General features: G+C 40.8%; 1 protein-coding gene across 1 annotated transcript in view; it reads left to right on the forward strand.

The window, feature by feature from the left end:
• MSN (moesin) overlaps positions 1-25,558 on the forward strand; it is a 400,641-nt gene that overhangs the window by 256,597 nt on the left and 118,486 nt on the right. Inside the window, exons 4-5 of the mRNA XM_053699008.1 lie at positions 4,016-4,290; positions 4,376-4,459. Coding sequence (XP_053554983.1) covers positions 4,016-4,290; positions 4,376-4,459 — 359 coding nt within the window. The remainder of the gene's footprint in view (positions 1-4,015; positions 4,291-4,375; positions 4,460-25,558) is intronic.

Consider the following 25,558-nt stretch of genomic DNA (forward strand, 5'->3'; position numbering starts at 1 on the left):
GCCAGAACGCCAAACTTCCTTGTTACGGATCCAGGTCCAGGGACCCCAAGGCAACGCTGATAGATGCTCTAGCAGCACCTTGGTCCTTCAACCTGGCTTATGTGTTTCCACCGTTTCCTCTGCTCCCTCGTCTGATTGCCAAGATCAAGCAGTCGAGAGCATCAGTGATTTTGATAGCACCTGCATGGCCACGCAGGACTTGGTATGCAGATCTGGTGGACATGTCATCCTTTCCACCATGGACTCTGCCGCTGAGACAGGACCTTCTACTTCAAGGTCCTTTCAACCATCCAAATCTAATTTCTCTGAAACTGACTGCCTGGAGATTGAACGCTTGATTTGATCAAAGTGTGGCTTCTCCGAGTCAGTCATTGATACCTTAATTCAGGCACGGAAGCCTGTCACCAGGAAAATCTATCATAAGATATGGCGTAAATATCTTTATTGGTGTGAATCCAAGGGCTACTCATGGAGTAAGGTCAGGATTCCCAGGATATTATCTTTTCTCCAAGAAGGATTGGAAAAAAGGATTGTCAGCTAGTTCCTTAAAGGGACAGATTTCTGCTCTGTCTATTCTTTTGCACAAGCGTCTGGCGGATATTCCAGACGTTCAGGCATTTTGTCAGGCTTTAGTTAGAATCAAGCCTGTGTTTAAACCTGTTGCTCCGCCTTGGAGCTTAAATTTGGTTCTTAAAGTTCTTCAAGGGGTTCCGTTTGAACCTCTTCATTCCATAGATATCAAACTTTTATCTTGGAAAGTTTTTTTTTTGGTAGCTATTTCCTCGGCTCGTAGAGTTTCCGAGTTATCTGCCTTACAATGTGATTCTCCTTATCTGATCTTCCATGCAGATAAGGTAGTTCTGCGTACCAGACCTGGGTTTTTATCTAAGGTGGTATCTAATAAGAATATCAATCAGAAGATTGTTGTTCCATCATTGTGTCCTAATCCTTCTTCAAAGAATGAACGTCTATTACACAATCTTGACGTGGTTTGTGCTTTAAATTATTATTTACAAGCTACTAAAGATTTTCGTCAAACATCTGCTTTGTTTGTTGTCTACTCTGGACAGAGGAGAGGCCAAAAGGCTTCGGCAACCTCTCTTTCGTTTTGGCTAAGAAGCATCATCCGCTTAGCTTATGAGACTGCTGGCCAGCAGCCTCCTGAAAGGATTACAGCTCATTCTACTAGAGCTGTGGCTTCCACATGGGCCTTTAAAAATGAGGCTTCTGTTGAACAGATTTGCAAGGCGGCGACTTGGTCTTCGCTTCATACCTTTTCGAAATTCTATAAATTTGATACTTTTGCTTCTTCGGAGGCTATTTTTGGGAGAAAGGTTTTACAGGCAGTGGTACCTTCCGTTTAAGTACCTGCCTTGTCCCTCCCTTCATCCGTGTACTTTAGCTTTGGTATTGGTATCCCACAAGTAATGGATGATCCGTGGACTGGATACACCTTACAAGAGAAAACATAATTTATGCTTACCTGATAAATTTATTTCTCTTGTGGTGTATCCAGTCCACGGCCCGCCCTGTCATTTTAAGGCAGGTATTTTTTAATTTTAAACTACAGTCACCACTGCACCCTATGGTTTCTCCTTTCTCTGCTTGTCTTCGGTCGAATGACTGGATATGGCAGTTAGGGGAGGAGCTATATAGCAGCTCTGCTGTGGGTGATCCTCTTGCAACTTCCTGTTGGGAAGGAGAATATCCCACAAGTAATGGATGATCCGTGGACTGGATACACCACAAGAGAAATAAATTTATCAGGTAAGCATAAATTATGTTTTTCTCCCTAAGGTGGTTTCGGATCGAAACATTAATCAGGAAATTGTTGTTCCTCCTTTTTGTCCTAATCCTTCTCATAAGGAACGTCTTTTGCATAATTTGGACGTTGTGCGTGCTCTAAAATTTTACCTACAGCCTACTAAGGATTTTTGTCAGTCTTCTGCCCTATTTGTTTGTTTTTCAGGAACGTGGAAGGGTTAGAAGGCCACTTACTTCTCTTTCCCTCTGGTTGAGAAGTATAGCCTTCAGCAGCCTCCTGAGAGAATTACAGCACATTCCACTAGGGCTGTCTCATCATCCTTGGGCTTTCAAAAATGAAGCTTCTGTGGAACAGATTTGCAAGGCGGCAACGTGGTCCTCTCTGCATACTTTTTCCAAATTCTACAAATTTGATACTTTTGCCTCGGCTGAGGCTTCTTTTGGGAGAAAGGTTCTTCAATCGGTAGTGCCTTCTGTTTAGGTCTGCCTGTCTTGTTCTCCCTCCCTGTTCACTCCGTGTCCTCTAGCTTGGTTATTGGTTCCCACTAGTAATTGGAATGATGTCATGGATTCTCCATGTCCTAGTTAAGAAAACAAAATTTATACTTACCTGATAAATTTCTTTCTTTACGGATATGGAGAGTCCACGGCCCCACCCTTAAATTAGACAGTATTTTTTGTTAAACCTCAGGCACTTCTACACCTTTGTGTTATTTTCTTTTCCATTTCCCTTCGGCCGAATGACTGGGGGTTATGGGTAAGGGAAGTGAAACTTAACCGCTCTGCTGGGATGCTCTTTAACGCCTCCTGCTGGCCAGGAGTGAATATCCCACTAGTAATTGGGATGATGTTGTGAACTCTCCATGTCCGGTAAGAAAGAAATTAATCAGGTAAGCATAATTTTTTTTTTTTTTTCAAGTTATATCAGAAAATACTGATTTAGTTATATACCATTGAAATTAATGAAATTGCTGGGAGGTGAACTATCTCCAGCTTAATAGGTTCATATTTGATCAACTTTTCTTTATTAGAAGGAGAAAAATAATCTGTATAATAATAATAATAATAATAATAATAATAATTTAAAATTTCTTTATTTAATCATATTTAAATAAAAAAATCTTTTTTTTTTTTAAATTGTTTATTTTTTACTCTGCTTGTACCTTTTTTGAGATTTGTTTTCCAGCTAGTGGACTATAAAAGACATGCAATTACTTCCATAGATTATGATTGGTGCCAGCTATAGAGAGTGGAAAGCTGGTTTATAGTTATAGTATTATACAAAGTAAATTTGATTTAAATCGCTAGTCACTAAGACCGATTTTTTACAAATGTTTTTCATTTTTAGAATAATATCTTTTCAGATATTCTCATTGGATAGTCGTTGATAGATCATTGAAATGAATGAAATTATTGGGAGGTGAACTATCTCCATTTTAATAGGTTAAACATTAATATTTTGATCAACTTTTCAGCTTTAGTTATTGGAATATATAGTTTTATTGAACTAAAACCATAACATATTTAATTTTTTAGTGCTTGCCCCTCCCTCTTCACACTTGTGTCCTTGTGCAGATCTTTTCCACTCCAAACAATCTTCTATTCAATGAGATTCTTGAAACTCAGTATGGGTTGATTCTGTGTACTGTACATAGATTTGCAGGGGAACAATGACATTAAAGGGACAGCAAAGTCTAAATTAAACTTTTATAATTTAGAAAGAACATTACATTTTTAACAATTTTCCCATTTATTTCTCTTATCCAATTTGCTCTGTTCTTTTGGTTTCCATTGTTGAAAGGCATAGGCTCAAAAGCAACACACTACTGTGGAGCTAGCTGCTTGTCACTGTCTCACAAAAATATGTTCAGCTAGGTCACGGTGGAGCATTGCTCTCCTTCAACAAAGGATACTAAGATAATGAAGCAAATTTGATAATAGAAGTAAATCTGAAAATTATATTCTCCATCTGAAACCCCAAAGTTTTTTTTTTTTTCTTCATTATTATGTCCATTTTAAGGTCTATTTCTCAACTCTGTGTGTTTATTTTATAACATTTTTGCTTTTGTACAAAACCAATAATATGTGATATCTGCATTTGGTTACCTTTTACAACTTGGTTCTAGCCATGGCAAGTCTAGAGTGAGGTACCGATTGTGGATTTAAATGAATTCACCCCACCTTCCCTACACCCTATATAGATCAATTGTTTGTAATCTTAATGACTTGTGTACCCTTATTCTTTGCCCAGGTGACAGCCCAGGATGTAAGAAAAGACAGTCCTCTCTTATTCAAATTTCGAGCCAAATTCTACCCAGAAGATGTGTCTGAGGAGTTGATCCAAGATATCACCCAGCGACTGTTCTTCCTACAAGTGAAGGAGGGGATTCTCAATGATGATATCTATTGTCCTCCAGAGACAGCAGTTCTCCTGGCCTCCTACGCTGTGCAGGCCAAATATGGAGACTTTAATAAGGATGTGCAGAAATCAGGCTACCTTTCAGGGGACAAATTGCTTCCACAGAGGTAAGAATTTCTTATAATTCTTTGGGGTCTGCTTATTTTATATATCTGTTTAAGATTTCACCACAAAATATTCCCTGTCTTGCAGAGTTCTTGAGCAGCATAAACTCACAAAGGACCAGTGGGAGGACAGGATTCAGGTCTGGCATGAGGAGCACAGAGGGATGCTCAGGTATCTAATTAATAAATGATTGGCTGCATCACACATTCTGTTCTTTAAATGTTAAAAACAGATACATTTTCTCCAACATAGGTGTGTCCGGTCCACGGCGTCATCCTTACTTGTGGGATATTCTCTTCCCCAACAGGAAATGGCAAAGAGCCCAGCAAAGCTGGTCACATGATCCCTCCTAGGCTCCGCCTTCCCCAGTCATTCTCTTTGCCGTTGTACAGGCAACATCTCCACGGAGATGGCTTAGAGTTTTTTAGTGTTTAACTGTAGTTTTTATTATTCAATCAAGAGTTTGTTATTTTAAAATAGTGCTGGTATGTACTATTTACTCTGAAACAGAAAAGAGATGAAGATTTCTGTTTGTAAGAGGAAAATGATTTTAGCAACCGTTACTAAAATCGATGGCTGTTTCCACACAGGACTGTTGAGAGGAATTAACTTCAGTTGGGGGAACAGTAAGCAGACTTTTGCTGCTTGAGGTATGACACATTCTAACAAGACGATGTAATGCTGGAAGCTGTCATTTTCCCTATGGGATCCGGTAAGCCATTTTTATTACAGAAAGAAAAAAAGGGCTTCACAAGGGCTTTTTAAGACACTAGACATTTTCTGGGCTAAATCGATTTATATATAAACATATTTTATACTCCATAGCCTTGAGGAATTATTTTAATCTTGGGAATTATGTAAAATAACCGGCAGGCACTGTATTGGACACCTTATTCTCTAGGGGCTTTCCCTAATCATAGGCAGAGTCTCATTTTCGCGCCTCTATTGCGCACTTGTTTTGAGAAGCATGACATGCAGATGCATGTGTGAGGAGCTCTGATACATAGAAAAGACTTTCTGAAGGCGTCATTTGGTATCGTATTCCCCTTTGGGCTTGGTTGGGTCTCAGCAAAGCAGATACCAGGGACTGTAAAGGGGTTAAATATAAAAACGGCTCCGGTTCCGTTATTTTAAGGGTTAAAGCTTCCAAATTTGGTGTGCAATACTTTTAAGGCTTTAAGACACTGTGGTGAAATTTTGGTGAATTTTGAACAATCCCTTCATACTTTTTCGCAATTGCAGTAATAAAGTGTGTTCAGTTTAAAATTTAAAGTGACAGTAACGGTTTATTTTAAAACGTTTTTTGTACTTTGTTATCAAGTTTTTGCCTGTTTAACATGTCTGAACTACCAGATAGACTGTGTTCTGAATGTGGGGAAGCCAAGGTTCCTTCTCATTTAAATAGATGTGATTTATGTGACACAAAATTTAGAGAAAATGATGCCCAAGATGATTCCTCAAGTGAGGGGAGTAAGCATGGTACTGCATCATCCCCTCCTTCGTCTACACCAGTCTTGCCCACACAGGAGGCCCCTAGTACATCTAGCGCGCCAATACTCCTTACTATGCAACAATTAACGGCTGTAATGGATAATTCTATCAAAAACATTTTAGCCAAAATGCCCACTTATCAGCGAAAGCGCGACTGCTCTGTTTTAGAAAATACTGAAGAGCATGAGGACGCTGATGATATTGGTTCTGAAGGGCCCCTACACCAGTCTGAGGGGGCCAGGGAGGTTTTGTCTGAGGGAGAAATTTCAGATTCAGGGAAAATTTCTCAACAAGCTGAACCTGATGTGATTACATTTAAATTTAAATTGGAACATCTCCGCGCTCTGCTTAAGGAGGTGTTATCCACTCTGGATGATTGTGAGAATTTGGTCATTCCAGAGAAACTATGTAAAATGGACAAGTTCCTAGAGGTCCCGGGGCCCCCCAAAGCTTTTCCTATACCCAAGCGGGTGGCGGACATTGTAAATAAAGAATGGGAAAGGCCCGGTATACCTTTCGTCCCTCCCCCCATATTTAAAAAATTGTTTCCTATGGTCGACCCCAGAAAGGACTTATGGCAGACAGTCCCCAAGGTCGAGGGGGCGGTTTCTACTCTAAACAAACGCACCACTATACCCATAGAAGATAGTTGTGCTTTCAAAGATCCTATGGATAAAAAATTAGAAGGTTTGCTTAAAAAGATGTTTGTTCAGCAAGGTTACCTTCTACAACCAATTTCATGCATTGTTCCTGTCACTACAGCAGCGTGTTTCTGGTTCGATGAGCTAGAAAAGGCGCTCAATAATAATTCTTCTTCTTATGAGGAGATTATGGACAGAATTCATGCTCTCAAATTGGCTAATTCTTTCACCCTAGACGCCACTTTGCAATTGGCTAGGTTAGCGGCGAAAAATTCTGGTTTTGCTATTGTGGCGCGCAGAGCGCTTTGGTTAAAATCTTGGTCAGCGGATGCGTCTTCCAAGAACAAATTGCTTAACATTCCTTTCAAGGGGAAAACGCTGTTTGGCCCTGACTTGAAAGAGATTATCTCTGATATCACTGGGGGCAAGGGCCACGCCCTTCCTCAGGATAGGTCTTTCAAGGCCAAAAATAAACCTAATTTTCGTCCTTTTCGCAGAAACGGACCAGCCCCAAGTGCTACGTCCTCTAAGCAAGAGGGTAATACTTCTCAAGCCAAGCCAGCCTGGAGACCAATGCAAGGCTGGAACAAAGGAAAGCAGGCCAAGAAACCTGCCACTGCTACCAAGACAGCATGAGATGTTGGCCCCCGATCCGGGACCGGATCTGGTGGGGGGCAGACTCTCTCTCTTCGCTCAGGCTTGGGCAAGAGATGTTCTGGATCCTTGGGCACTAGAAATAGTCTCCCAAGGTTATCTTCTGGAATTCAAGGGGCTTCCCCCAAGGGGGAGGTTCCACAGGTCTCAATTGTCTTCAGACCACATAAAAAGACAGGCATTCTTACATTGTGTAGAAGACCTGTTAAAAATGGGAGTGATTCATCCTGTTCCTTTAGGAGAACAAGGGATGGGGTTCTACTCCAATCTGTTCGTAGTTCTTAAAAAAGAGGGAACATTCAGACCAATCTTAGATCTCAAGATCCTAAACAAGTTTCTCAAGGTTCCATCGTTCAAAATGGAAACCATTCGAACAATTCTTCCTTCCATCCAGGAAGGTCAATTCATGACCACGGTGGATTTAAAGGATGCGTATCTACATATTCCTATCCACAAGGAACATCATCGGTTCCTAAGGTTCGCATTCCTGGACAAGCATTACCAGTTTGTGGCACTTCCGTTCGGATTAGCCACTGCTCCAAGGATTTTCACAAAGGTACTAGGGTCCCTTCTAGCGGTGCTAAGACCAAGGGGCATTGCAGTAGTACCTTACTTGGACGACATTCTGATTCAAGCGTCGTCCCTTCCTCAAGCAAAGGCTCACACGGACATTGTCCTGGCCTTTCTCAGATCTCACGGGTGGAAAGTGAACGTAGAAAAAAGTTCTCTATCTCCGTCAACAAGGGTTCCCTTCTTGGGAACAATAATAGACTCCTTAGAAATGAGGATTTTTCTGACAGAGGCCAGAAAATCAAAACTTCTAAACTCTTGTCAAATACTTCATTCTGTTCCTCTTCCTTCCATAGCGCAGTGCATGGAAGTAATAGGTTTGATGGTAGCGGCAATGGACATAGTTCCTTTTGCGCGAATTCATCTAAGACCATTACAACTGTGCATGCTCAGTCAGTGGAATGGGGACTATACAGACTTGTCTCCGACGATACAAGTAGATCAGAGGACCAGAGATTCACTCCGTTGGTGGCTGTCCCTGGACAACCTGTCACAGGGGATGAGCTTCCGCAGACCAGAGTGGGTCATTGTCACGACCGACGCCAGTCTGGTGGGCTGGGGCGCGGTCTGGGGACCCCTGAAAGCTCAGGGTGTTTGGTCTCGGGAAGAATCTCTTCTCCCGATAAATATTCTGGAACTGAGAGCGATATTCAATGCTCTCAAGGCTTGGCCTCAGCTAGCAAAGGCCAAGTTCATACGGTTTCAATCAGACAACATGACGACTGTTGCGTACATCAACCATCAGGGGGGAACAAGGAGTTCCCTGGCGATGGAAGAAGTGACCAAAATCATTCAATGGGCGGAGACTCACTCCTGCCACTTGTCTGCAATCCACATCCCAGGAGTGGAAAATTGGGAAGCGGATTTTCTGAGTCGTCAGACATTTCATCCGGGGGAGTGGGAACTCCATCCGGAAATCTTTGCCCAAATTACTCAATTGTGGGGCATTCCAGACATGGATCTGATGGCCTCTCGTCAGAACTTAGAGGTTCCTTGCTACGGGTCCAGATCCAGGGATCCCAAGGCAACTCTAGTAGATGCACTAGTAGCACCTTGGACCTTCAAACTAGCTTATGTATTCCCGCCGTTTCCTCTCATCCCCAGGCTGGTAGCCAGGATCAATCAGGAGAGGGCATCGGTGATCTTGATAGCTCCTGCGTGGCCACGCAAGACTTGGTATGCAGACCTGGTGAATATGTCATCGGTTCCACCATGGAAGCTACCTTTGAGACGAGACCTTCTTGTTCAAGGTCCGTTCGAATATCCGAATCTGGTCTCACTCCAACTGACTGCTTGGAGATTGAACGCTTGATCTTATCAAAGCGAGGGTTCTCAGATTCTGTCATTGATACTCTTGTTCAGGCCAGAAAGCCTGTAACTAGAAAAATTTACCACAAAATATGGAAAAAATATATCTGTTGGTGTGAATCTAAAGGATTCCCTTGGGACAAGGTAAAAATTCCTAAGATTCTATCCTTTCTTCAAGAAGGTTTGGAGAAAGGATTATCTGCAAGTTCCTTGAAGGGACAGATTTCTGCCTTGTCTGTGTTACTTCACAAAAAGCTGGCAGCTGTGCCAGATGTTCAAGCCTTTGTTCAGGCTCTGGTTAGAATCAAGCCTGTTTACAAACCTTTGACTCCTCCTTGGAGTCTCAATTTAGTTCTTTCAGTTCTTCAGGGGGTTCCGTTTGAACCCTTACATTCCGTTGATATTAAGTTATTATCTTGGAAAGTTTTGTTTTTGGTTGCAATTTCTTCTGCTAGAAGAGTTTCAGAATTATCTGCTCTGCAGTGTTCTCCTCCTTATCTGGTGTTCCATGCAGATAAGGTGGTTTTACGTACTAAACCTGGTTTTCTTCCGAAAGTTGTTTCTAACAAAAACATTAACCAGGAGATAGTCGTGCCTTCTTTGTGTCCGAATCCAGTTTCAAAGAAGGAACGTTTGTTGCACAATTTGGATGTTGTTCGTGCTCTAAAATTCTATTTAGATGCTACAAAGGATTTTAGACAAACATCTTCCTTGTTTGTTGTTTATTCTGGTAAAAGGAGAGGTCAAAAAGCAACTTCTACCTCTCTCTCTTTTTGGATTAAAAGCATCATCAGATTGGCTTATGAGACTGCCGGACGGCAGCCTCCTGAAAGAATCACAGCTCATTCCTCTAGGGCTGTGGCTTCCACATGGGCCTTCAAGAACGAGGCTTCTGTTGATCAGATATGTAAGGCAGCGACTTGGTCTTCACTGCGCACTTTTACTAAATTTTACAAGTTTGATACTTTTGCTTCTTCTGAGGCTATTTTTGGGAGAAAGGTTTTGCAAGCCGTGGTGCCTTCCATCTAGGTGACCTGATTTGCTCCCTCCCTTCATCCGTGTCCTAAAGCTTTGGTATTGGTTCCCACAAGTAAGGATGACGCCGTGGACCGGACACACCTATGTTGGAGAAAACAGAATTTATGTTTACCTGATAAATTACTTTCTCCAACGGTGTGTCCGGTCCACGGCCCGCCCTGGTTTTTTAATCAGGTCTGATAATTTATTTTCTTTAACTACAGTCACCACGGTATCATATGGTTTCTCCTATGCAAATATTCCTCCTTTACGTCGGTCGAATGACTGGGGAAGGCGGAGCCTAGGAGGGATCATGTGACCAGCTTTGCTGGGCTCTTTGCCATTTCCTGTTGGGGAAGAGAATATCCCACAAGTAAGGATGACGCCGTGGACCGGACACACCGTTGGAGAAAGTAATTTATCAGGTAAACATAAATTCTGTTTTTCATTATCATTTTGTTATAACAACAAAACTGTTTATATGGATTTTTATTTTGAGGTTCATAACAGGCAAACTTTCAACAACAGTTCTCAAGTTTACACTTGAATATATAACATAAATAGGAGTCTAGAATACACAGCAAAGATTGCCCGACTACCACAGTGTGAAACAAAATCTCAAATTTGCTGACTAAATAGTTATGAAAGTTTTTGCAATACTAGTAATTTCACAGCTGTTAAATAGCGGCCTTTCAAGGACCACCCACCTTATAACAAGTGGGGGGTAATCGCAGGAAGAAAAAAGGGCCAATTATGGACCCAATATCCTATATAATAAAAGGCCAGGTATGTTTGTCAGATGCAGTCATGCGCAGTAGAGACTGGAGACAAACATACTTGGCCTTGAGCAGCAGAGGAGTACGCACTGCGGAAGTTGCCTGGTGGGGGCGTGGCCGGGTGTGCCGTGATGGGGGTGTCCCGTGATGGGTGCGTGGCCGGCCGGGTGCACGTGTGAAGGGGTGTGGCAAACGGGAGTAGCCGTGGTGATGGTCAAGTGAGAGAGAAAAACCAAAAGAGTGGAGGGAAAGAGCCAAAGAGAGGGGGGGAAAGGGAGAAAGCGAACAAAAGAGAGGGGGAACGAGAGAGAAAAAGAGAGGGGGGGAGAGAAAGCAAAAGAGGGGGGGAGAGAGCGAGGGGGAAGAGAGCAAAAGAGGGGGGGAGAGAAAGCAAAATAGGGGGGGAGAGAGCGAGGGGGAAGAGAGCAAAAGAGGGGGGGGGAGAGAGCAAAAGACGGGGGATAGCAAAAGGGGGGGGGATAGCAAAAGGGGGGTAGAGAGCTCAAAAGAGAGGGGGTGAGAGAGAGCTCAAAAGAGAGGGGGTGAGAGAGAGCTCAAAAGAGAGGGGGGAGAGAGAGCTCAAAAGAGAGGGGGGAGAGAGAGGGAGCAAGGGTTGGAACCGCGGTACACGGGCTTTAGGACTAGTCTATAATAAAGTGACACCAAATGAATAATGAAATAGATCATAGTGAATACTAACGGAGTATATCATGTCATTCCAGTACTTGCCTTGCTGCTTAAAGGATTCATGTCATATTAATTCAAACAACTAACAGGACATGGCATATTACATTTTAAAGCTACACACACATGCTTTTAACCCTTGATTGTAACCGGGCTGTAGTGCATTACTAAATCTGTCAAATTGTTATGATGTCCTGGTTATTTTGAACCAGAACTTCATTTTGAGGTTTAAACAAGTCCTTATACATTTTTGGTAAATTGTGAGTTATTTATATGCAGACACAAACACAAAAATCTTGTTTTTAGGTCACCTGAAAGCCCATATTTCCATCTACTTGGGATGGTTTTTAATATATATTTAGGTGGCCATGCAACGAAGTTGCAGGACAACCTATTAATGTTAGGATTATTGTTAGTTGGCCAAGCAACAAAGTTGCAGGACAACCTATTGTTATTGTCAGGCTTATTATTATTTTTAGGTGGCCATATAACGAAGTTGCAGGACAACCTATTGTTGTTGTCAGAATTATTATTGTTGTTATTATTATTCCGCCACTATGAAAACAGCATAACTCAAAAACTCACGAAACTTGGCACAATGCTAGAGATCTATGCTGTGCATAATCCTGTGCAACATAAAACTTATAGGTCATGTGATCTAGCAGCCATATTGATTTTTACGACAAATTTCGACAACTGCTTGAATATCTTCTTCTCCAGAACTGCTTATGTTACAGCAGGGGTGTCAAACTCAAATTCATTGGGGGCCGCATCAGCAGTTTGGTCACCCTCAAAGGGCCTGCTGCCCCCCCCCAACCCCCCACCCCCTTTGTTTTTAGGCTGTTTTTCAGCCACAATAATTTTTTGTCATGGTATAATGTGACTTTTTTTAAGATTAGGACACAAGGAAGGAACATTTATTTCTAATGTTGTTAAAATTCACAACTTTTTCACATTCACACACATATGTACGCACACACACAGAAACATACATTCACACATTTACACACACACAAAAAACATACATTCACACTGTCACATTAACACACACACACACATTTACACACACATACACATATTTTCACACACAAACATACCTTTACACACAAACACACATATTTACACACACAGACATATAAATTCACAGATACACACACAAACATACATTCACACATTTACACACACACACACACACACACACACACACACACACACACACAAACATACATTCACAGATTTACACACAAACATACATTCACACATTTACACACAAACATACATTCACACATTTACACACAAACATACATTCACACATTTACACACAAACATACATTCACACATTTACACACAAACACACATTCACACATTTACACACAAACACATATTTACACACACATACTTACACACACAAAAACTTTATTACTGCTCTGATTTAGGTGGGCAATAAACTAATGATAATGCAGTGTGAATATGTTTTCCCATGCATGCAAGCATAACAGGCAGGGATAAGGTTAATAAAATCTGTGCAGACTACAAATCAGTCAAAGACAGTACAAGTGTAGGAGCAGACTCCCGAGATAAAGATTTGATTTATTACCTGGGGAAGGCTGAGAGCAGAATAAGACAATCTGCAGAGACAGAGCCTCAGAACGGCTGTTTACTTAGAATTGTCCTGCTGACATATTATTTAAAAAAAACATGTTTTCCTTACCAGCCTCGCTGTGTGCCTGCTGCTGCCTCTCTGGTCTCTGCTGCTAGCCCTTTTCCCGCGCGTGCAGATACATAGGGAGCAGGAGGTCAGTGTCTTGTTCTCACTCAGTCACTTCCTACCAGCCAGAAGTTTTCCATAAGTTAAATATGTATGTGAAGGCTGGCGGTCGGCGGCGGCTACACGGGCCACATGACGAGGTCTGGTGGGCCTCTACCAAGTTTGTTCAAACTGCGAATTTTCCATAATCAACATGGCTGCTATGAGCCATTCGCCTTTTTATCGCTGTTTAATTGGGTAAATTTGCACTTTATGCATTATGTTTGCACTATTTAACTATATTACAGTGTAGCAGACACATGAGTACACATAGTCATGACCCCTAAAGGCAATATTGCAGTAAAAATTCACACTGCGCAGTTGCCTTCGTGAAATAAAACATTTGCAAATTTTCATAAAACTTCTGCAAATTGTAGATGTCTATAGTGAGCATTAGTATGTGTGCAATTTGAAAGCCATACAATGCATAGCTTGGCAGCCATTTTGTTTCGTATGCACTATTTTTAAAAACTACAAAAATCTTCTCTGAAACCGCTGATGGCACAGACTTGAAATTTTGTTAGAGAGTTATCTTATGACTAACATTCAGATTTGTTCAAGAGAAGTTGATAGGTCATGTGGTTTGGCAGCCATTTTCAATTGTTCAAAAACGCTTAATGATATTTTTAAACTAATAATAAAACAAAAAACGTTTTACAAAAATGCTTTATTTTTGCCATGTTTATGGACATCTATGGTGAGAATCATTGTGCATAATATGGAAGCTGTATATCATATGATCTGGCAGCCATTTTGTTTTATGGGAAAATTTTCTAAAATCTATTTTCTCTGCAACTGTTTGTTAGAACTGTGAAACTAGCTGTATAACCTTATATTGTGACATAGTCACAGTTGTTCATGTTGAAGGAATTGGTCACAAGCTATGGCAGCCATATTGGTTTACGCGAAAATTTCAAAAATGTGATTTCTTTGCAACCGCTTATGTTAAAGCTGTGAATTTTGCTGTATAGCTATATATTGTGACTTATCAGCTTGTATGCCATTGCAAAGGCAATGCGCGTGGTCACCTCTATTGCTGCTTGCAGCTATATTTAGGTGGCTATGCAACGAAGTTGCAGGACAACCTATTGTTATTGTCAGGATTATTATTATTATTATTATTATTATTATTATTATTATTTTTATTATTATTATTCCGCCACTTTTTCAAATGCTTATAATAGCATAACTCAAAAACTCATGAAACTTGGCACAATGCTAGAGATCTATGCTGTGCATAATCCTGTGCAACATAAATCTTATAGGTCATGTGATCTAGCAGCCATATTGCTTTTTGCGACAAATTTCGACAACCGCTTGAAAATCTTCTTCTCCAGAACTGTTTGTTACAGCTGTGAAACTTACTGTGTGTACTGCTGTACGGACCAAGAATAAAGTTTGTTCAAGAGAAGTGATTTAGTCACATGATCTAGCTGCCATTTTGAAATGTGCGATAGTCTTTAAACATCTTCTCTGCAACTGCTAAGTGCAATGAAGCGCAATTTTGCACATGTGCTCCTTGCAAGGTCCTCTACCAAGTTTGTTCAAACTGCAAATTTTCTATAATTTGCACTGCGCAGTCGCCTTTGTAAAATAAAACATTTGCAAATTTTCATAAACCTTTTGCAAATTGTAGAGGTCTATAGTGAGCATTAGTATGTGCAATTTGAAACCCATACATTGCATAGCTTGGCAGCCATTTTGTTTCGTATGCGCCGTTTTTAAAAACTACAATAGTCTTCTTCTCCAATATCCTTAAACCGCTTATGGGACAGACTTGAAATTTTGTTTATAAATTTATCTTATGACTATACTTCAGATTTGTTCAAGAAAAGTTGATAGGTCATGTGGTTTGGCAGCCATTTTGAATTGTTAAAAAAAAATGCTTAACAATATTTTTTAATTAATAATAAAACAAAAACCATTTTACAAAAATGCTTTTTCTTTCATGTAATTGGCAAGAGTCCATGAGCTAGTGACGTATGGGATATACAATCCTACCAGGAAGGGCAAAGTTTCCCAAACCTCAAAATGCCTATAAATACACCCCTCACCACACCCACAATTCAGTTTTTACAAACTTTGCCTCCTATGGAGGTGGTGAAGTAAGGTTGTGCTTAGATTCTACGTTGATATGCGCTTCTCAGCATTTTGAAGCCCGATTCCTCTCAGAGTACAGTGAATGTCAGAGGGATGTGAAGGGAGTATCACCTATTGAATGCAATGGTTTTCCTCACGGGAGATCTATTTCATAGGTTCTCTGTTATTGGTCGCAGAGATTCATCTCCTACCTCCCTTATTCAGATCGACAATATACTCTCATATTCCATTACCTCTACTTGATAACTGTTTCAGTACTGGTTTGGCTATCTGCTATATGTGGATGGGTGTCTTTTGGTAAGTATGTTTTCATTACTTAGTTCTAAATATATGTATTGTACTTAAATTTGCCATGAGTCAGGTTTATGTATATTTCCTTTTGCAGACTATCAGTTTCATATTTGGGACAAGCATTTTTTTGGGAAAAAAAATTTCTTACCTGGGGTATAGTCTTTTTTCAAATTGACTTTTTTTCATTAAATTTCGCAGGCAAAATTAGGCTTGCGAGGGCGCAAAATGCCAAAGTATATTGCATCATTCTTGACGCGAGATTTTTTGGCGCAAAGTTACGTTCGATGACGCAAAATTAGTAATTTCTGTTATCTTAGTTGACGCCGAGTTCCTTTCACAAGGTTACGTCTTCAATGACGCGAGTGTGTCATTTCCGGATGTTGTTAGCGTCAACCAATTCTCTGTTTGCGTTGTGCGTCATACTTGGCGCCAAATATTTTCATTATTTAACACCCCATTGCCTATTTCTCTATCAGAGGGCTATGCTGTTAGCATTTTTTTCCCATTCCTGAAACTGCCATATAAGGAAATTGATAATTTTGCTTTAAATGTTTTCTTCTCTTAGATTTGCAAGATGTCTCAATCTGATCTCTCTGGTCTCAGAAATCACTGTTGGAACCCTGCTGCTTGATAACAGTTCTACCAAAGCTAAGTGCATTTGTTGTAAATTTGTGGAGATCATATCTCCAGCTGTGGAATGTAATAGTTGTCATGATAAGCTTTTACATGCAGAGAATGTATCCATCAGTAATAGTACATTGCCTGTTGTTCCTTCAACATCTAATGTACAAGATATACCTGTGAATTTAAAAGATTTTATTGCTGATGCAATTCTGAAGGCTTGCCATCCCACCTTCTAATAAACATAAAAGGTCTTTTAAAACTTCTCATAAAGTTGATGAAATTTCAAATGACCAGCAACATACTGAATTATCATTCTCTGATGAGGATCTATCTGATTCAGAAGATCCTTCCTTAGATATTGACACTGACAAATCTACTTGTTTTTTTAAAATGGAGTATATTCGTTCTTTGTTAAAAGAAGTGTTGATTACATTGGATATTGAGGAAACTAGTCCTCTTGATGTTAAAACTAGTAGACGTTTAAATTCTGTTTATAAACATCCTGTGGTTACTCCTGAGGTTTTTCCAGTTCTTGATGCTATTTCTGATATGATTTCTAAGGAATGAAATAGGCCTGGTACTTCTTTTATTCCTTCTTCAAGGTTTAAAAAATTGTATCCTTTGCCAGCAGTTAGATTGGAGTTTTGGGAAAAGATCCCCAAAGTTGATGGGGCTATTTCTACTCTTGCTAAACATACTACTATTCCTATGGAATATAGTACTTCCTTTAAAGATCCTTTAAATAGGAAACTTGAATCCTATATAAGGAAAGCCTATTTATATTCTGGTCATCTGCTCAGGCCTGCAATTTATTTGGCTGATGTTGCAGCTGCATCAAATTTTTGGTTGGAAAGTTTAGCGCAATAGGAAATGGATACGGATTTGTCTAGCATTGTTTGCTTGCTTCAACATGCTAATCATTTTATTTTTAATGCCATTTTTGATATCATCAAAATTGATGTTAAATCTATGTCTTTAACCATTTTAGCTAGGAGAGCTTTGTGGCTTATATCTTGGAAGGCTGACATGGTATCTAAGTCTAGATTACTATCTCTTTCTTTCCAAGGTAATAAGTTATTTGGTTCTCAGTTGGATTCAATTATTTCAACTGTCACTAGAGGGAAATGAGTTTTTTTGCCTAGGATAAAAGACCTAAGGGTAAATCTAAAGAGTCTATCCGTTTTCGTTTTTTTCGACAAAATAAGTAACCGAAACCTAATCCTTCCTCCAAAGAATCTGGTTCCAATTGGACACCTTCTTCAAGTTGGAGTAAATCCAAAGCATTTAAGAAATCAAAGCCAGCCCCCAAGTCTGCATGAAGGTGCGGCCCTCATTCCAGCTCAGCTGGTAGGGGGCAGATTAAGATTCTTCCAAAAAGTTTGGGCAGATTCTGTCCAAAATCAATGGATTCAGAGTATTGTGTCTCAAGGGTATCGAATAGGATTCAGAGTAAGACCTCCTGTGAGAAGATTTTTTCTCTCATGCATCCCAGCAAATCCAGTAAAGGTTCAGGCTTTCCTGAAGTGTGTTTTAGACCTGGAGCTTTCAGGGGTAATCATACCAGTTCCGTTTCAGGAACAGGGTCTGGGGTTTTATTCAAACCTATTCATTGTCCCAAAGAAAGAAAATTCATTCTGGCCAGTTCTGGAACTGAAAATTTTGAATTGTTATGTAAGAGTACTAACTTTCAAAATGGTGACTATAAGGACTATTCTGCCTTTTGTTCAGCAAGGGCATTATATGTCCACAATAGACTTACAAGATGCATATCTTCATATTCCTATTCATCCAGATCATTATCCGTTTCTGAGATTCTATTTTCTAGACAAGCATTACCAATTTGTCGCTCTTCCGTCTTTTCAAAAGTTCTCGGTGCCCTACTCTCTGTAATCAGAGAACGGGGTATTGTGGTGTTTCCTTATTTGGACGATATCTTGGTACTAGCTCAGTCTTTACATTCTGCAGAATCTCACACGAATCAACTGGTGTTGTTTCTTCAAAGTCATGGTTGGAGGATCAATTTACCAAAAAGTTATTTGATTCCTTAGACAAGTGTCACCTTTTTAGGTTTCCAGTTAGATTGTGTCCATGACTCTGTCTCTAACAGACAAGAGAAGATTAAAATTGGTTTCAGCTTGTCGGAACCTTCAGTCTCAATCGTTCCCTTCAGTAGCTATGTGCATGGAAGTTTTAGGTCTCCAACTTTGTATGCTGAACCAGTGGTGCAGGGATTATGCAAAGATATCACAATTAATATCCTTAAATCCCAATGTTAGACTATCTCTGACTTGGTGGTTAGATCACCATCGTATAGTTCTAGTGGCCTCTTTTGTTCGTCCAACCTGGACTGTAATCACAACAGATGCAAGTCTTTCAGGTTGGGGAGCCGTCTGGGGATCTCTGACAGCACAAGGGGTTTGGAAATTTCAAGAGGCGAGATTACAAATCAATATTTTGGAATTCCGTGTGATTTTCAGGGCTCTTCAGGTTTGGTCTCTGTTGAAGAGAGAACCGTTCATTTGTTTTCAGACAGACAATATCACAACTGTGGCATATGTCAATCATCAGGGTGGGACTCAGAGTCCCCAAGTTATGAAAGAAGAATCTCGGATACTTGTTTGGGCGGAATCCAGCTCCTGTCTAATTTCTGCCGTTTATATCCCAGGAATAGACAATTGGGAAGCGGATTATCTCAGCCGTCAGCCTTTACATCCAGGGGAGTGGTCCCTCCATCCGGATGTGTTTTCTCAGATAATTCAGGTGTGGGGTCTTCCAGAAATAGATCTGATGGCTTCTCATCTAAACAAGAAACTTCCCAGGTACCTGTCCAGGTCCAGGGATCCTCAGGCAGAAGCATTGGATGCGTTGACAGTTCCTTCGTGTTACCAACCTGCTTATATTTTCCCTCCTCTAGTTCTTCTTCCAAGAGTGATCTCCAAATTCATCATGGAACAATTGTTTGTGTTGCTGGTAGCTCCAGCATGGCCTCACAGGTTTTGGTATGCGGATCTTGTTCGAATGTTCAGTTGCCAACCTTGGCCACTTCCATTAAGGCTAGACCTTCTGTCTCAAGGTCCATTTTTCCATCAGGATTTCAAATCCTTAAATTTGAAGGTATGGAAATTGAACGCCTAGTGCTTAGTCATAGAGGTTTCTTTGACTCAGTATTAATACTATGTTACAGGCTCGTAAATCTGTTTCTAGGAAACTTTATTGAGTTTGGAAGACTTATATTTCATGGTGTTCTTCTCATAAATTCTCTTGGCATTCTTTTAGAATTCCTAGAATTTTACAGTTTCTTCAGGATGGTTTGGATAAGGGTTTGTCTGCAAGTTCCTTGAAGGGACAAATCTCTGCTCTTTCTGTTTTATTTCACAGAAGGATTGCTAAGCTTCCTGATATTAACTGTTTTGTACAGGCTTTGGTCCGTATCAAGCCTGTCATTAAATCAATCTCTCCTCCTTGGAGTCTTAATTTGGTTTTAAAGGCTTTACAGGCTCCTCTGTTTGAGCCTATGCATTCTTTGGACATTAAACTACTTTCTTGGAAAGTGTTGTTCCTTTTGGCCATCTCTTCTGCTAGAAGAGTTTCTGAATTATCTTCTCTTTCTTGTGAATCTCCTTTTCTGATTTTTCGTTTTTTGCGGACTTCTTTTAAATTCTTACCTAAAGTTGTGAATTCTAACAACATTAATAGATAAATTGTTGTCCCTTCTTTGTGTCCTAGTCCTAAGAATTCTTTGGAAAGATCCTTACATTCTTTGGATGTGGTAAGAGCTTTGAAATATTATGTTGAAGCTACTAAAGATTTCAGGAAGACTTCTAGTCTATTTGTTATCTTTTCTGGTTCTAGGAAAGGTCAGAAGGCTTCTGCCGTTTCCTTGGCATCTTGGTTAAAGCTTTTGATTCACCAGGCTTATTTGGAGTCAGGTCAAGCCCCGCCTCAGAGATTTACAGCTCATTCTATTAGATCAGTCTCTACTTCGTGGGCTTTTAAGAATGAAGCTTCAGTTGATCAGATTTGCAAACTTGCGCCTAGATTTAGCGTTCTGCGGTAGCCGTCAAAAACAGCGTTAAGGGCTCCTAACGCTGCTTTTGGCCGCCGCTGGTATTTAGTCAGCCAGGAAAGGGTCTAACGCTCACTTTCCAGCCGCGACTTTTCGATACCGCAGATCCCCTTTCGCCAATTGCGTATCCTATCTTTTCAATGGGATCTTCCTAACGCCGGTATTTAGAGTCTTGGCTGAAGTGAGAAGTGGACCCTCTACCGACAAGACTCCAGCCGCAGAAAAAAGTCAGTACTTAAGAGCTTTCTGGGCTAACGCTGGTTTATAAAGCTCTTAACTACTGTGCTCTAATGTACACTAACACCCATAAACTACCTATGTACCCCTAAACCGAGGTCCCCCCACATCGCCGCCACTATAATAAATATTTTTAACCCCTAATCTGCCGACCGCACACCATCGCCACCTACATTATCCCTATGAACCCCCTAATCTGCTGCCCCTACCATCGCCGACACCTACATAATATTTTTTAACCCCTAATCTGCCCCCCCCCCCCCCCCCCCCCAATGTCGCCGCTACCTTACCTACACTTATTAACCCCTAATCTGCAGACCGGACCTCAACGCTATTCTAATAAATGTATTAGCCCCTAAAGCTAACACTAACACCCCCCTAAGTTAAATATAATTTTAATCTAACGAAATAAATTAAATATTAACTAAAGTCTTCCTATTTAAAGCGAAATACTTACCTGTAAAATAAACCCTAATATAGCTACAATATAACGAATAATTATATTGTAGCTATTTTAGGATTTATATTTATTTTACAGGCAACTTTGTATTTATTTAAAATAGGTACAATAGCTATTAAATAGTTATTTACTATTTAATAGCTACCTAGTTAAAATAATTGCAAAATTACCTGTAAAATAAATCCTAACCTAAGTTACAATTAAACCTAACACTACACTATCAATAAGTAAATTAAATCAATTAACTACAAGTACCTACAATTAACTACAATTAAACTAAACTAAATTATAAAAAAAAACCCCACTAAATTACAAAATTCCCTACCCTAATCTAAATTAAAAAAGGTAACAGCTCTATTACCAGCCCTTAAAAGGGCTTTTTGCAGGGCATGCCCCAAAGAAATCAGCTCTTTTGCCTGTAAAAAAACAAACACAATACCACCCCCCAACATTACAACCCACCACCCACATACCCCTACTCTAACCCAAACCCCCCTTAAATAAACCTAACACTACCCCCCTGAAGATCTCCCTACCTTGAGCCGTGTTCACCCAGCCGGGCACCGATGGACTAAAAGAGGGCATCCAGAGCGGCAGAAGTCTTCATCCTATCCGGGCAGAAGAGGACATCCGGACCGGTAGACATCTTCATCCAAGCGGCATCTTCTATCTTCATCCATGCGGAGCGGAGCCATCTTCTTCCAGCCGACGCGGATCCATCCTTCTTCCATGACGCCTACTCGCCGAATGAAGGTTCCTTTAAATGACGTCATCCAAGATGGCGTCCCTCGAATTAAGGTAGGAAAAATCTGATTGGCTGATTGAATCCAATCAGCCAATCAGATTGAGCTCGCATTCTATTGGCTGATCGGCCCAAACTGCCCCATTGTTTCCTATGGGGGAATCGTGCACGAGCACGTTTTTCCAGCTAGCCGCTACCGTATTGAGGGTTGAAGTGGCGGTAAATATGCCTGTACGCTCCCTTTTTGTAGCTTAACGCAGCCCTTCAGAGAACTCTAAATACCAGCGTTGTTTAGAAGCAGCGCTAGAAAAAAAAGACACGTAACTAACGCACCCCTTTGGCCGCAAAACTCTAAATCTAGGTGTTGGTCTTCTTTGCATAGATTTACTAAATTCTACCGTTTTTATGTATTTGCTTCTTCTGAAGCAGTCTTTGGTAGAAAAGTTCTTCAGGCAGCTGTTTCATTTTGATTCTTCTGCTTATGTTTTAAGTTTTTTTCTTTCATTTATGAGAAAAAACTTATTTCTCTTGTAAAGGTGTATCCAGTCCACGGGTTCATCCATTACTTGTGGGATATTCTCCTTCCCAACAGGATGCTGCAAGAGGACACCCACAGCAGAGCTGTCTATATAGCTCCTCCCCTAACTGCCACCCCCAGTCATTCTCTTGCAGCTCTCGACAAGAAAGGAAGTATCAAGAGAGATGTGGTGACTTAGTGTAGTTTTTACCTTCAATCAAAAGTTTGTTATTTTTAAACGGTACCGGCGTTGTACTGTTTTACTCTCAGGCAGAAATTAGAAGAAGAATTCTGCCTGGAGGTTTGATTATCTTAGCGGTTTGTAACTAAAGTCCATTGCTGTTCTCACACATAACTGAAGAGTATGGAAAGAAAACTTCAGTTGGGGGGACGGTCTGCAGATTGCCTGCTTTGAGGTATGTTCAGTATATTTTTTTCTAGAGAGATGATAAGGTCTAGAAAATGCTGACAGTGCCTGGTAAATTAAGGTAAGCCTGATACAGTGATTTAACAACAACTGGGATCATGCTTGCAAAAAGGGATAATATTCATGTTAATACCTATATTACTTAGTGTAAAAACGTTTGCATGATTTATAAATAAAAACGTTTTTTCTCTTGTTAAGTGTGTTCAGTCCACGGGTCATCCATTACTTATGGGATATATTCTCCTTCCCAACAGGAAGTTGCAAGAGGATCACCCAAGCAGAGCTGCTATATAGCTCCTCCCCTCACATGTCATATCCAGTCATTCTCTTGCAACCCTCAACAAAGAAGGAGGTCGCAAGAGGAGCTGGAGTTTTTACTTAACTATTCTTCAATCAAAAGTTTGTTATTTTAAATGGCACCGGAGTGTGCTGTTTATCTATCTCAGGCAGTATTTGGAAGAAGAAACTGCCTGCGTTTTTTATCTATGATCTTAGCAGGCGTAACTAAGATCCACTGGCTGTTCTCGACATTCTGAGGAGTGGGGTAACTTCAGAAACTGGGAATAGCATGCGGGGTCCTCCGCAAATGAGGTATGTGCAGTACTTTATTTTCTGGGAATGGAATTGACTAAGAAAATACTGCTGTTACCATATGATGTAAGTACAGCCTTAAATGCAGTAGTAGCAACTGGTATCAGGCTGATAAATGTATGCGCAGTCGAGTTATATTCTAGGGACTAGAATTTGACTGAGAAAATACTGTTAACACTGAAATAATACTTAAGCCTTCTCTGCAGTGGTAGCGACTGGTAGCAGGCTTAGTGATAGCTTTGCATGACATTGAAAAATGTTGTTTTTTTAATAAAACGTTTACTGGCATGTTATTCGTTTTTGTGAGGTACTTTGGTGATAAATCGCTTTGGCCATGATTTTTTTCCACATCGCTAACATATTTTTCTGCATGGAAACCGTTATATCAGGGCTCCCACTGTTGTGATTGGAGTGGGAGGGCCCTTGTTTTAGCGCCTTGTTGCGCAGTTAAAATTATTGCACAGTCTTTCTGCTTCTTCCTCCTTGATCCAGGACGTCTCTAGAGAGCTCAGGGGTCTGCAAATTTCATTTGTAAGGGAGGTAATCAGTCACAGCAGATCTGTGACAGTGTGCTGACTGTGATTAAAAGCGTTAAATCTTAATTGATATCTGTTTTATCCGTTTTGGGTATTGAGGGGTTAATCATCCTTTTGCTAATGGGTGCAATCCTCTGCTAATAATACACTTCTTGTTAAGAATTGTTTAATTATATCTGTATTTTTGAAGCGCTGCAGCGTTTTTTATATTGCTTGTAAACTTATTGAAAGTGATTTCCAAGCTTGTTAGTTTCATTGCTAAGTCTGTTTTAAACATGTCTGATTCAGAGGAAACTGTTTGTTCATCATGTTCAAAAGCCAATGTGGAGCCCAATAGAACGATGTGTACCAATTGTATTGATATTGCTTTGAATAAAAGTCAATCTGTACCGATAAAGAAGCTATCACCTGACAACGAGGGGGAAGTTATGCCGCCTAACTCCTCACGTGTCAGTACCTGCGTCTCCCGCTCGGGAGATGCGTAGGATTGAGACACCTAGTACATCTAGGCCCTTACAAATCACTTTACATGATATGGCTAATGTTATGAAAGAAGTATTATATAATATGCCCGAATTAAGGGGCAAACGCGATAGCTCTGGGTTAAGGACAGAGCGCGCTGATGACACGAGAGCCATGTCTGATACTGCGTCACAATTTGCAGAACATGAGGACGGTGAGCTTCATTCTGACGGTGACGGTTCTGATCCGGGGAGACCGGATTCAGAAATTTCAAATTTTAAATTTAAGCTTGAGAACCTCCGTGTGTTACTAGGGGAGGTATTAGCGGCTCTGAATGATTGCGACACGGTGGCAATTCCAGAGAAATTGTGTAGGTTGGATAGATACTATGCCGTACCGGTGTGTACTGACGTTTTTCCTATACCAAAAAGACTTACAGAAATTATAAGTAAGGAGTGGGATAGACCCGGTGTGCCTTTTTCCCCTCCCCCGATATTTAGAAAAATGTTCCCTATAGACGCCACCACACGAGACTTATGGCAGACGGTCCCTAAGGTGGAGGGAGCAGTTTCTACGTTAGCCAAGTGTACCACTATCCCGGTGAAGGATAGCTGTGCTTTCTCAGATCCAATGGATAAAAAATTAGAGGGTTATCTTAAGAAAATGTTTGTTCAACAGGGTTTTATATTGCAGCCTCTTGCATACATTGCGCCTGTCACGGCTGCAGCGGCATTCTGGTTTGAGTCTCTGGAAGAGGCGATTCGCACAGAGCCGTTGGATGAGACCTTGAGCAAAGTTAGAACCCTTAAGCAAGCTAATGCGTTTGTTTCAGATGCCGTAGTACATCTAACCAAACTTACGGCTAAAAATTCCGGATTCGCCATACAGGCGCGCAGAGCGCTCTGGCTTAAATCCTGGTCAGCGGATGTAACTTCCAAGTCTAAACTACTTAACATTCCTTTCAAAGGGCAGACCTTATTCGGGCCCGGCTTGAAGGAAATTATTGCTGACATTACGGGAGGTAAGGGCCACGCCCTTCCTCAGGACAGGGCCAAACCAAAGGCCAAACAGTCTAATTTTCGTGCCTTTCGTAACTTCAAGGCAGGAGCAGCATCGACTTCCTCCGCTCCAAAACAGGAAGGAACTACTGCTCGTTACAGACAAGGTTGGAAAGGCAACCAGTCATGGAACAAGGGCAAGCAGGCCAGAAAGCCTACTTCAGCCCCTAAGACAGCATGAAGTCAGGGCCCCCTATCCGGAGACGGATTT

Source organism: Bombina bombina, chromosome 1 (assembly GCF_027579735.1).
Source record: "Bombina bombina isolate aBomBom1 chromosome 1, aBomBom1.pri, whole genome shotgun sequence".
Taxonomy (NCBI): domain Eukaryota; kingdom Metazoa; phylum Chordata; class Amphibia; order Anura; family Bombinatoridae; genus Bombina; species Bombina bombina.